This window comes from Takifugu rubripes, chromosome 5 (assembly GCF_901000725.2).
Source record: "Takifugu rubripes chromosome 5, fTakRub1.2, whole genome shotgun sequence".
In the NCBI taxonomy this organism is placed as follows: Eukaryota; Metazoa; Chordata; class Actinopteri; order Tetraodontiformes; family Tetraodontidae; genus Takifugu; species Takifugu rubripes.
Window position 1 is genome coordinate 6,097,692 of NC_042289.1, and position 14,387 is coordinate 6,112,078.

Genomic DNA, 14,387 nt, shown 5'->3' on the forward strand with positions numbered 1-14,387 from the left:
TCTCATTGAAACTCAAATGTCTGTATGAAATTTTTTTTTTTTTTTACATAAACAGAAATGGTATGGTTTTTCTGAGACTGTCCAGTCTAAATCTGGAGGCCTCTGCTGTGTATTAGTGTCCACATACCCTGGTCGAAGAGAGCTGAGAGGCTTTTCTGAAATTCCACAGGATATTTGTCAGATTTCTCATTATGACAGTTAATGGTTTGTTTTTTTATTTCCTGTTTTTGAGTCAATATCATGACTGAAACAATCCATCCAGCACAGGAATGTGAGCAGAATTAATTAATAATGCTAATGAATTTATTTCACTTGATATTTTTTTTAATTTCTCCAGCCAAAAAAGGCAATATCTTCACATTTAATATCAAACATGCAAAAATCAGAGAGATTAGATTTTGGTGAAAGTCTTGTTAAATCGTCAATAAAAATATATGTTTTATTGATTCCATCTTATTTATTGTATTAAATATTTACGTGAAAATAATAAAAAAGTTTATAAGGTACATATATTTGATTTTTCTTAGCCTTTCCACAGATATAACAGAGAGAGGACTGCACGAACTCTTTGTGTTCTTGAAACACAAAATCATTTGAATGAAGCCTGGAGCTGTTTTACACAGCACTGTTTAGAACAAAACTGAACATTTAGAGGCGTCATTCCCATTTCTTCATAAAGAAAATGGGATTATCTCATCTTCCAAGTTTTGCTAGTCAACAAATGAATGAAAAATCCAGTCAAAAGTTGTTGTTTTAATAAAATAAGAAATAAAATAGACTAAATTAAAAATAGAATATAAATATAAAATATAAAACTATAAAAATGTAAATAAATGAATAGGTGGATGAATGAACTGAATGAATGGATGTCACAGTATTATGTTATTCCAGTGTTATTCCAGTCCTTCTGTTGGCCCTCCTCCCCCCGAGTGAGGAGTTGAACAGCCTGATGGCTCGGGGGATGAATGAGTTCCCCAGTCTGTTGGTCCTGAACTTGGGGAGGCGCAGCCTCTGGCGGATCAGGCTTCTCTGGCTGTGGATGACAGTGTGCAGAGGGTGGCGGACATTGTCCATGATGCTCCGCAGTTTGTCAATAGTTCTCCTCTCTGCCACTGTCGCCAGAGGTTTCAGCTTCATCCCCACCACTGAGCTGGCCCGCCTGATCAGCTTCTCCAACCTGGAGAGGTCCGCTTTTGTCACAATCCCCCCCCCCCCCCCAGCACACCACAGCGTAGGACAGGATGCTGGCGACCACAGACTGGTAGAACATCCAGAGGAGTTTCCTGCAGATGTTGAAGGATCTGAGTCTCCTCAGGAAGTACATCCTGCTCTGGGTCTTCTTGTACAGCTGCCTCGTGTTGCTTGTCCAGTCCAGCCTATGAACACCCGATCGACATAGTCCGCTGTAGCCCAGAACTCCTGAGCTCAAGCGATCTGCCAGCCTCAGCCTCCCAGCAGCTTGGATTACAGGCACGCGCCACCGTACCCGACTGTAGAGAAAAAAAAATTATTTACATGAACAGAAATGGTATGGTTTTTCTGAGACTGTCCAGTTTAAATCTGGAGGCCTCTGCTGTGTATTAGTGTCCACATACCCTGGTTGAAGAGAGTTGAGATGGTTTGTTTTTTTATTTCCTGTTTTTGAGTCAATATTATGACTGAAACAATCCATCCAGCACAGGAATGTGAGCAGAATTAATTAATAATGCCAATTAATTCATTTCACTTGAAATTTATTTAATTTCTCCAGACAAAAAAGGCAATATCTTCACATTTAACAGCAAACATGCAAAAATCAGAGAGATTAGATTTTGGTGAAAGTCTTGTTAAATCTTCAATAAAAAGATATGTTTTATTGATTCAATCTTATTTATTGTGTTAAATATTTACGTGAAAATAATACAAAAATGTCATGACTGAAATCATGTGAATTAAGCTGTCAAAATTGTTTTAAAACTGGTAAATAGAAAATATTTGTTTTGAGAAAAACACAAAAAAGTGATAATCAAATTGATGCTGTGCAAATGAAACTGAGGAGGAGTCGATGCAAAACTCAGATGTGTTCCACGTCTACTTATGTGAGAGCAGAGAGGAGGACAGAGAAGAGGGGACACACAGTTGAACATGATGGACTGTAGGACAGGACTGCTGCTTCTAACTATCTGCTGGGCAGGTGAAGATCTTCACTCATCCTGATTGTGGACAGACTTTTTGTCATCATCTGATTAACTTGATGTTTCATCTTCTAAACAGGTGTTGATGCTCAGACTCTGACCCAGTCTGAACCAGTGGTTAAAAGACCTGGAGAATCTCACACACTGACCTGTTCAGCCTCTGGATTCACATTCAGCAGCTATGGGATGGCCTGGGTCAGACAGGCTCCTGGAAAAGGACTGGAGTGGATCGCTTATATCTACAGCAGTGGCAGCTCATACTACTCTGAGTCAGTCAAAGGCCGGTTTATCATCTCCAGAGATGACAACAAAGCACAGCTGAATCTGCAGATGAACAGCCTGAAGACTGAAGATTCTGCTGTTTATTATTGTGCTCGATGGTCACAGTGACTGAAGTCAGTTCAGCAGCTGTACAAAAACACACACTTCTCATATTTACTGCTGTGAAGAGCAGAAGTGAACAGTGAAAACTGTCTTTATTTTATTATGAATACTTTTTAAATTGTTAATGACCTCACTTTAAAATGTTATTTTAAATAATTTTACAACTGCTTTTGACCAAAAAAATGCAAAGTGCCTCCATTGTAATTTTCCCTGAAAATCATCTTCATTTAATTCACATATACTATCTGAACATGTATTATTTCTCATTGATCCACCATCACTCTCTCCAATTGTTTTTACCTGCAATGGTCCAATATTTTTTCACAATTAACCTCAGGTAATCTATCTTCTCTACCCAAAGTATTTAAAAATGGACTGTGGTGACTCCAATACTGTTTCCATTGTCCTGGAATCACTGATGCAGTTCAACAGATTTCAAAATAGCCTTTTGGATTTTTTTCTTCCTTCTCACTTGTTACTTTAGGGGGCCCTCAGGTGTTTCTCCTAGGATGTCTCATTCTGGTCTGTGATAAAATATCCTGTTTGACTTTTAAAAGAAAAGAACAATTGACAGTCAAATCAGTGACATCAGATATTCAATTAATTAGATTGAATATGATAAAAACATTTATTCAGAGGCGAATTGACTGAACGTATGATAAATAATTAATTTCTGTTTTCATTGGTAAAGGAGATTTTTTTTTACTAAGAAATCTAAACTTATTTATATTAAAATGAAACATGATGTAATCACTGACACACCGGTATCAAAATAATTTTTCTATCTATTTAGTTGATTACTGTTAATCTCAGTGATTCATATTCAAATCATAAGTAATTATTTACAATAAGAATGAAAGATTTACCTATATATTTCTACTTGGTGTTAAATAAAACAACATTACATTGTTTCTACACTGAGCTGATTTCTGTTTGGTGTTTTGTGGTCAGAATAGTTGGTGCTTCTTTTATATCCCATCAGAGTTCTTCTCTATGCAAAGGGAACTTCCTGTCCATCTGCTATAAAGACTTGACATCCTGCCGTCAGCTGCAGCAGAAGAAGAGAAGCTCCCATCAGATCAGCTTCAATACCAACCATGTTCTCTGTAGCTCTGCTGCTGCTGTTGGCAGCTGGATCCTGTGAGTCTGACTGAGGCAGAGACACTGACAGTGTGATCACCCTGACTGTCCCCTCTACGTCCACTGATTCAATCTTCTGCTCTTCATCCACAGGTGTGAAGTGTGAACAGTTGACACAGCCAGCCTCTGTGACTGTGCAGCCAGGTCAGCGTCTGACCATCACCTGCCAGGTCTCTTATTCTCTCAGCAGCTATGTTACAAGCTGGATCAGACAGCCTGCAGGGAAAGGACTGGAGTGGATTGGTGCACATCGTGTTGGATCCACCCCAAGCTACAAATCTACCCTGAAGAACAAGTTCAGCATCAGTTTGGAATCTTCCAGCAACACAGTGACTCTAAATGGAGTGAATGTGCAGCCTGAAGACACTGCTGTGTATTACTGTGCCAGAGACACAATAATACAAAGCATCAGTGGAGCTGAACAAAAACCCCTCAGAGCATCAACACAACATCACCAGAGGGGGCGCTGTCACACCAGGAATGAATCATGACAACAACATTGAGGCAGAAATTTTGAGAAGAATGCTGGAGAACAAGATTTTTACCTCAGAATTTAAATTAAAGAAAATACTTGTAGGAAACTTTCAATGTTTTTTGTAGTAAAAAATAACTACAAAATAAGAAAACATTTTTGGATTCCTTTTGCACGAATATATAAATACCAAATGACCTAAAATATATGTATATGATGACTGATTTTGTAGAATGCTGAACTTCTGATCTCATTATGATACAAGTGAATTTCACATGCATTTAAAATTGTTTCATAAGGATAATGCAGCAACAATATATTTGTTTCTCTGTAATTTCAATGATCTCAACAGTTAATTTAAACTTTCACCAAAAATAAAAGCACACACCAGAACCCTTTTTAAAAAAAAAAGAGATCAGTGTTTAATATTATTACTCAAACATTCATGATCAATTGATGACTCATGGAAAAAAAAGGGTATTTTTAAAAATCGATTAAATGATGTCATGAATTCATTGAAAATCCCTGATCTCATGATTCTCCCCTTAGACATTTTTTTGTATATTAAAATTGATTTTTAGCCGGATGAGAACTAATAAGTGTGAAGTGTGGGGTACCTCACAAATCAGTACTAGGACCACTGGTACATCATTAATTGGACAAAATTAAAAGTGTCATTGATCATTGGCTCACATCCTCCAAAGAGGAGGAGGCATCACAATCAAATCCAGTTGTTTACTGAGGAGGAGTCGATGCAAAACTCAGATGTGTTCCACGTCTACTTATGTGAGAGCAGAGAGGAGGACAGAGAAGAGGGGACACACAGTTGAACATGATGGACTGTAGGACAGGACTGCTGCTTCTAACTATCTGCTGGGCAGGTGAAGATTTTCACTCATCCTGATTGTTGACTGACTTTTTGTCATCATCTGATTAACTTGATGTTTCATCTTCTAAACAGGTGTTGATGCTCAGACTCTGACCCAGTCTGAACCAGTGGTTAAAAGACCTGGAGAATCTCACAAACTGACCTGTTCAGCCTCTGGATTCACATTCAGCAGCTACTGGATGAGCTGGGTCAGACAGGCTCCTGGAAAAGGACTGGAGTGGATCAGTGCTATCAAATATGATGGCAGCAGCTCATACTACTCTGAGTCAGTCAAAGGCCGGTTTATCATCTCCAGAGACAACAACAGAGCACAGCTGAATCTGCAGATGAACAGCCTGAAGACTGAAGATTCTGCTGTTTATTATTGTGCTCGATGGTCACAGTGACTGAAGTCAGTTCAGCAGCTGTACAAAAACACAGAATTCTCATATTTACTGCTGTGAAGTCCACACATATTAAATACTTTCTCTATTCTTTTAAATTGTTTGTGTCTTTTAGGTTTGTGAACTTTAATGTTGCCACAAAATTTTGTAAAGACAATAAATTCTATTAATTTGTTATTGTTTAAAGTTGAACTTAAGTTTTCAATTACCAATTGTATCATGAACAATCTCTAAGTGCAGTTGAACCCAGCCTCCTGATGATACATTGTTGTTGATCTACTCACTCTCTTTCCAGCTGTTTTAAACTTGACAGCAGACATTTAAAAAAAATCAACACACTTTATGAATTTTTATTTTCTAAAAATCTATTTCAAAACATCCCAAAGTAACACTTACAATTTCAAGATTACCAGAATCTCCCAGATCCACCTAAACCTGGTTTGAAAACTTCTTTCCCTGTTGAGGGTTTTGTCATATTTCTCACTTGTTACCTTTGGAATCCCTCAGGTTTTCATCCTGAGACAACTCATTTTTCATTTGTAAAATCATGAAATAACTTCATCAAGCATTAATTTATTCTTGGCTTAATTGGTGCCACTCCAACCATCATTTTACACTAGAAGTAACTTTAAGACTCTGGCATTCTGGTTCTTGTGATTTCCAAAGTTACATTTTTCAATTATGACTTTTGACTTCTGCCTTCAGCTCTGACGTGTTTTTGCAATCAAAGGGAAAATCCATTTTAATCTCTCACATTTCAAACAAATGCAGAAAATGTTCACAACTTTTAAAATGTCTTTTTTTCATTTTGTAACTGGTTGTAATACATAGTCACCAGGTGGGGTGTGTGTGTGTGTGTGTGTGTGTGTGTGTGTGTGTAGTCATCAAGTGATAAATTTACTGTACACATGTGTGCTTGGATATATACGTATTAACACATGTCAACAATATTTTCACACCAATGAGTGTCGATTGTTGCATGTGAAAAAAATTTGCCTGATGTTTTTGAAAATTACGTTCTTGTTTTTTTTTAAATTGCGACAAAATCTACTGGAAAGCAATAGTCAGCGCATACAACAGTTCAAGTAAAAGCATGAATATATTGAAATTTGGGGAACTTTATAAAGTAGATTATGCTGAAATTTAAAACATTTTGTCACATTTATCTTGAAATGAAATGAATATCTGAATGTCACTTTTTAGCATATTTATGCAAAAGTTTATCAACTTAGTTTTGGAGTCCAGGGTTCCGGTTCCTGTGCTAGTTGTTTCTTCCTGCAGGGGGCGTGAAGGAGCCAATAATTAACTACAGTGTGCGCTGCAGGCAGACGCACCTGTCAGCAATCTACATCAGGCCACCTATTTAAGAACAGAGCGCCTGTCTAGTAGGGTTGGAGAATTATTGTGTTTTCCATGGTAAATCTGATTCCTGTTTCCTCATTACTGGATTATTTAAAAATTCGTTGAAGCAATTCACCCTGGTCGTTTGAGGTCTCCACGCCGCCCTGCTGGAGTGGAGAACGCACAGGACCTGACTCCCGTGTTGGCTCCCTGCTGGAGCTCCCTGTGTGCCTCGGAAGACTGGACAAGTGCCTCCCCTGTGGTTCAGGAGGACTGCCAAGTTGATCTTTTAATAGAGACTTTGTGTTTGGACAATATTCCCACTGCGTTTTGTCTGCTTTCGGGTCCTGGAGAAAAATGAATGTAACACTTGAAGATGTATAAAATAATTCAATCCAGATGTTAATTGCTCAATCAATGGCTAATGCTGAATCTTAATGCTGGATCTAAATCTAAATGTTAAATCTCAATCTTACTCTAAAGTAAACAGATATAAAAAATAAATGTGCATTTTGATTGTATAACACAATTTGACTGTAGGTTTCCACTCTCCTATTGGCTCTATTTGATCAACAGTGATGTTCCACATGTTTGATTCTATGCAAATTCAGAGTTCTTCTTTGTTCCTCAGCTATAAAACCATCACATCAGACTGTCAGTGGAGTTCTCTGCACCTGACTTTCAACATTAACCATGTTCTCTGCAGCTCTGCTGCTGCTGTTGGCAGCTGGATGTGAGTCTCTCTCTGTGGATTTGTCAAAGTCAGCAGTTGATCTGTTTGAGTGTGATTTTATAATCAGCATTTTCTTTGTTGTTTCACAGGTGTGAAGTGTGAACAGTTGACACAGCCAGCCTCTGTGACTGTGCAGCCAGGTCAGAGTCTGACCATCACCTGTCAGGTCTCCTATTCTCTCAGCAGCTACTGGACACACTGGATCAGACAGCCTGCAGGGAAAGGACTGGAGTGGATTGGATGTAAATATACTGGAGCGTCCTACGACAAAGATTCCCTGAAGAACAAGTTCAGCATCAGTTTAGACTCTTCCAGCAACACAGTGACTCTAAATGGAGTGAATGTGCAGCCTGAAGACACTGCTGTGTATTACTGTGCCGGACACACAATAACACAAACCATCAGTGGAGCTGAACAAAAACCCCTCAGAGCATCAACACAACATCACCAGAGGGGGCGCTGTCACACCAGGAATGAATCATGACAACAACGTTGAGGAAAAACTCTGGAGAAGAATTTTCCCCCAGAATTTAAATGAAATATAAAACCTGTATAAAATGTTCAAGGGGTAATGGTAGCAAAAAAGAAATACAAAATAAGAAAATATTTTTGAATATCTTTTGCACAAATATATAAAGACCAATGACCTAAAATATATATGATGACTGCTTTTTGAACTTCTGATCTCATTATGCAACAAGTAAATTTCACATGTATGACAAATTGTTTGCATCAACAATATATTTATTACTCTGTAATTTCAATGATCTCAACAGTTAATTTCAACATTCACCCAAAATAAAAGCACAGACACAACACGATTTTGAACAAAGATCAGTGTTTAATACTGTTACTCAAACATTTATGATCAATTGATGACTCATGGGAAAAAAAGAAATCTTTATTTTTTGATAATGATTAAATATTTGAAGGCACAATTTGTTTTATTCTAAAGAAAATACTTAACTATGAGTGACTGTCTGATATCACAAATTCATTGAAAATCTCTGATCTCATAATTCTCTCTTTTTGTACAGTAAAATTATTTTGCAGCTGGATGAGAACTGCGGAGTGTGAAGTGTGGGGTACCTCATAAATCATGACTAGGACCACTGGTGTATCATTAATTGGACAAAATTAAAAGTGTCATTGATCATACGCTCACATCATCCAAAAAGGAGGAGGCATCACAATCAAATCCAGTTCTATACTGAGGAGGAGTCGATGCAAAACTCAGATGTGCTCCACGTCTACTTATGTGAGAGCAGAGAGGAGGACAGAGAAGAGGGGACACACAGTTGAACATGATGGACTGTAGGACAGGACTGCTGCTTCTAACTATCTGCTGGGCAGGTGAAGATCTTCACTCATCCTGTTTGTGGACACACTTTGGTTTTTTGTCATCAGCTGATTAACTTGATGTTTCATCTTCTAAACAGGTGTTGATGATCAGACTCTGACCCAGTCTGAACCAGTGGTTAAAAGACCTGGAGAATCTCACACACTGACCTGTTCAGCCTCTGGATTCACATTCAGCAGCTACTACATGGCCTGGGTCAGACAGGCTCCTGGAAAAGGACTGGAGTGGATCAGTCGTATCAGCAGCAGTGGGGGCAGCCAGTACTACTCTGAGTCAGTCAAAGGCCGGTTTATCATCTCCAGAGACAACAACAGAGCACAGCTGAATCTGCAGATGAACAGCCTGAAGACTGAAGATTCTGCTGTTTATTATTGTGCTCGAGAGTCACAGTGACTGAAGTCAGTTCAGCAGCTGTACAAAAACACACACTTCTCATATTTACTGCTGTGAAGAGCAGAAGTGAACACAGACTATTGCATCATTTTAGGCGTTTTTAATCCATATTATTATATTACCTTTTTATTTTTAATAAATCTTATAAATTCACATAATTCATTAACTATTTCTAGCCAAAAATAATGCAATAACACAATACAATTTGACACAATACACCAGTACATGCTTGAATGGATCAGAGCTACAATCATTAACGTTGACTATTTGGGATGAATATATGAGGAATAATAGCTTAAACATTATGAATACACACACATGGCCTTCACTGTTGGCTGGTTAAGGCTGAGACTTAGCGAACTCAGGGTTTTAAGCATTGACATTTTTACCCCTTCACCCACCATCACTCTCTCCAATCACTTTTCACCTGCAGTGGTCCTATCTTTGTTAAGCAACAATTAACCTCTATCTTCTCTTTCAAAACTATTTTAAAATGGACTAAGGTGATTGCGAAACTGTTTCTATTTCCCTGGAATCCCTGATGCAGTTCAATACATTTCATAGCTCTCTTTTGGATTTTTTGTTGTCTTTCTCACCTGTTTCTTTTGGGAGGCCTCAGGTGTCTGTCCTGGGACGACTCATTCCTGGTCTATGATGCAATATCCTTATTTACTGTTGAAAGTTAAGACAGGAACAAATACAAATACAAACATCAAAGTTCAAGTGAGATTTATTTCAATCAATCAATCAATCAATCAATCAATCAATCAATCAATCAATCAATCAATCAATCAATCAATCAATCAATCAATCAATCAATCAATCAATCGTTATTTATATACCATCTGTTATATTCTAAATTGTTTTGAGGCACTTTACAGAATCCCAGGGCCTGACCCTAACAAGCAACAGTGGCAGGAAAACCTCCCCTTTAACAGGAAGAAACTGTTGCAAATCTGCTTTGTAGGTTCGGACCGTGAAACGACCAGAGAATCCGTGATCTTCAGTAAAAAGTTTATTAGACACATTTGTGGGCCTTTTCACAATACGAGAGAAACATTTTCCGTCTGCCAACAGATAAAAAAAAGTGCTGGACCTTTTTGGGTGTTGGTTTATATTCAGCAGAAAAGTTAGCAACAGTGTTCAAATGGTCATATGATTAACTGACGACGCCATGTTATTACCTTAAATGATTATGTTCTGTGTAAGTTCTGGTACCTCATGAGCCAGTCACAAAGTGGCACCAAGAAGTGTGATTAAATGCCTGCACGTACGCACATTCTTCAGTATATGCATAAGTCAGTTCTAGTGATTCAAAGTTACATGATAAACTTGTGCTACACAGTAAGTTTCACAGTAGATTTCATAGTAAATTTCCACAAAACCTTAAACAGGAATTTCATGAATATTTTAAAAGGTTACAATAACTAACAGCAGACCTTTATATGTAAAACATGATTTGACTGTAGGTTTCCACTCTTCTATTGGCTCCAGTCAGATCAACAGTGATGCTTCACATGTTGATTCGATGCAAATTCAGAGTTCTTCTTTGTTCCTCAGCTATAAAACCATCAGACTGTCAGTGGAGTTCTCTGCACCTGACTTTCAACATTAACCATGTTCTCTGCAGCTCTGCTGCTGCTGTTGGCAGCTGGATGTGAGTCTCTCTCCGTGGATTTGTCAAAGTCAGCAGTTGATCTGTTTGAGTGTGATTTAATAATCAGCATTTTCTTTGTTGTTTCGCAGGTGTGAAGGGTGAACAGTTGACACAGCCAGCCTCTGTGACTGTGCAGCCAGGTCAGCGTCTGACCATCACCTGTCAGGTCTCCTATTCTGTTAGCAGCTATTACACAAGCTGGATCAGACAGCCTGCAGGGAAAGGACTGGAGTGGATTGGATACCATCGTGTTGGATACACCCCATATTACAAAGCTTCCCTGAAGAACAAGTTCAGCATCAGTTTAGACTCTTCCAGCAACACAGTGACTCTAAATGGAGTGAATGTGCAGCCTGAAGACACTGCTGTGTATTACTGTGCCAGACACACAATAACACAAACCATCAGTGGAGCTGAACAAAAACCCCTCAGAGCACCAACACATCATCACCAGAGGGGGCGCTGTTACACAGGATTAATTTCAACACCTCATCATCACCTTCATATATTTGATTTTTCTTTGCTTTTTACAGATATAACAGAGAGGACAGCACAAACTCTGTGTTCTTGAAACACAAAATCGTTTGAATGAAGCCTGGAGCTGTTTTACACAGCACTGTTTACAACAAAACTGAACATTTAGAGGCGTCATTCCCATTTCTTCATAAAGAAAATGGGATGATCTCATCTTCCAAGTTTTGCTAGTCAACAAATGAATAAATAATCCAGTCAAAAGTTTGTTTGTTTGTTTTTTTAAAACTTCTCTTCAATGATTTTTTGTCTCATTGAAACTGAAATTGTACAGGAAAAAAAAAAAATTACATCAACAGAAATGGTATCGTTTTTCTGAGACTGTCCAGTCTTAATCTGGAGGCCTCTGCTGTGTATTAGTGTCCACATACCCTGGTTGAAGAGAGCTGAGAGGCTTTTCTGAAATTCCATAGGATATTTGTCAGATTTCTCATTGTGACAGTTAATGGAGTTTTTTTATTTCCTGTTTTTGAGTCAATATTATGACTGAAACATTCCATCCAGCACAGGAATGTGAGCAGAATTAATTAATAATGCCAATGAATTTATTTCACTTGATATTTATTTAATTTCTCCAGCCAAAAAAGGCAACATCTTCACATTTAACATCAAACATGTAAAAATCAGAGAGATTAGATTTTGGTGAAAGTCTTGTTGAATCTTCAATAAAAATATATGTTTTATTGATTCCATCTTATTTATTGTATTAAAGATTTACGTGAAAATAATAATAAAAAAATGTTAGGACTGAAATCATGCGAGTTAAGCTGTCAAAAACTGGTAAATAAAAAATATTTATTTTGAGAAAAACTCAAAAAGGTGATAATCAAACTGATGCTGTGCACATGAAACTGAGGAGGAGTCGATGCAAAACTCAGATGTGTTCCACGTCTACTTATGTGAGAGCAGAGAGGAGGACAGAGAAGAGGGGACACACAGTTGAACATGATGGACTGTAGGACAGGACTGCTGCTTCTAACTATCTGCTGGGCAGGTGAAGATCTTCACTCATCCTGATTGTTGACAGACTTTTTGTCATCAGCTGATTAACTTGATGTTTCATCTTCTAAACAGGTGTTGATGCTCAGACTCTGACTCAGTCTGAACCAGTGGTTAAAAGACCTGGAGAATCTCACACACTGACCTGTTCAGCCTCTGGATTCACATTCAGTGACTATGGGATGCACTGGGTCAGACAGGCTCCTGGAAAAGGACTGGAGTGGATCGCTTATATCAGCAGCGCCAGCAGTCAGTACTACTCTGAGTCAGTCAAAGGCCGGTTTATCATCTCCAGAGACAACAACAGAGCACAGCTGAATCTGCAGATGAACAGCCTGAAGACTGAAGATTCTGCTGTTTATTATTGTGCTCGAGAGTCACAGTGACTGAAGTCAGTTCAGCAGCTGTACAAAAACACACACCTCATATTTCCTGGTCTGATCACATCTATATTTCATCTTCTTTCAAAATACAATTATTTCCTTTTCAAACAAATGAGAAAATAACATCACAAATTTTTCAAAAATAACTGAATACTCATCGGGGAGCTGATCAAAACCCTCAGAGCATCAAAACAAGATCTCCACAAGAGGCGCCATCACACCAAGATTGCTTTCAACGCCTTCTTCCTTAAGATTTTTTGTGCCTTGCAACAAATATAACAGAGAGGAAGGTCTGCACAAACTCTTTTTGTTCTTGAAACGCACCAGGAACGTTTGAAAGCAGCTTGGAGCAGTTTTACACAGTACTGCTCACGACAAAAATGAACACTGTGAGGCGTCATTCCTGTTTCTTCAAAATAAAATATTTACTGCTGTGAAGAGCAGAGCTGCACACTGAATACTGTCTTTATTTTATTTTATTCATTTATGCCTTTTATATCTTTAATTTACCTCCTTACTTTTCAATAATTTCCAAACTATGTAAATGTTTATGCATTTATTAAACCCATCAGTAATGAATACATCTCATTTCCCCCTCAAATAATTCAATATTCTGGTAGCTCAGTTACATTGATGATAAATTATGCATAGTTTTGACTGATTGACCTTGAGGTATTTTGGAGTATCTAAATATTTTAGATGAACTTTTCCCACATTGTGGGTCTTCCTTCATTAAACATCAATTATTCTTATGGAATAGTTCAGTTCAACAACAGTTGATACATTTTTGTTGATCCAGCATTTTTCTGTCAAGTTACTTTTAACCTGCAATGGTCCAATCTTTGAGCAAAAACAATTAACCTGAAATTTATCTTATTTCCCAACAAACTATGTTAAAAAAATGGTACAATGACAACTTTATTAATCACCACACTCCTGAGGATTTGCTGCTAAAATTCAACTGATTTCACAACCTTATTTGCATTATGAATTAAATTTGGAGGAACAGATTGAACCAAAAATTTATCTGGATTTAGTTGTGTTCTTTTATGGAATTTGGTGGAAAACAATTACAGGATCAGACTGAACAGGACCACAGTGAATATATCCAACAGGAAAAGAAGGACAATGAGTCAGGATTTAGGCTGAGAGACGAGCAGGAGCAGATGGTGTTGGCAGGTCTGCAGGCAGAGAGACAGCGCTGATGAGCAAAGAAATGACATCTAAAACTATGACTGCGGGAATGAAAACTGAGTTGAGCCGATGACCAAAGATTTCACATCAAACCGGCAGAGAACGTGGAGAAGAGACAGCCTGGATGCCAAGAAACACGTGGAGATACAGACAAAACCGGTAGGAGTCTCGAGTGTTTTCTCTCTCCCCCTCCCCTTCTGTGTCTTTCTGTTTCCAGGCTGGACCAGCGGTTTCCTGACTCTCCCCCTGTTGGGCGAGCTAGGCACACCTGAGACCAATCTCCAGTCATTATCCACACCTGCCGTTCTCCTCAACTCTGCACTCATCGCTGATTTGTTGATTACCCCCGTGGTA

The 14,387-nt window shown here is 38.3% G+C and overlaps 2 gene segments (V, D, J or C); both read left to right on the plus strand.

The window, feature by feature from the left end:
- Window positions 1-7,461: 7,461 nt before the first annotated feature.
- On the plus strand, window positions 7,462-8,259 carry LOC115250062 (Ig heavy chain V region 5A-like). The segment is given in 2 exon segments: window positions 7,462-7,516; window positions 7,606-8,259. Coding segments are annotated over 2 exon segments (435 nt in total).
- Window positions 8,260-8,820: 561 nt separating this feature from the next.
- On the plus strand, window positions 8,821-9,389 carry LOC115250070 (immunoglobulin heavy variable 3-23-like). The segment is given in 2 exon segments: window positions 8,821-8,869; window positions 8,956-9,389. Coding segments are annotated over 2 exon segments (363 nt in total).
- Window positions 9,390-14,387: the final 4,998 nt, after the last annotated feature.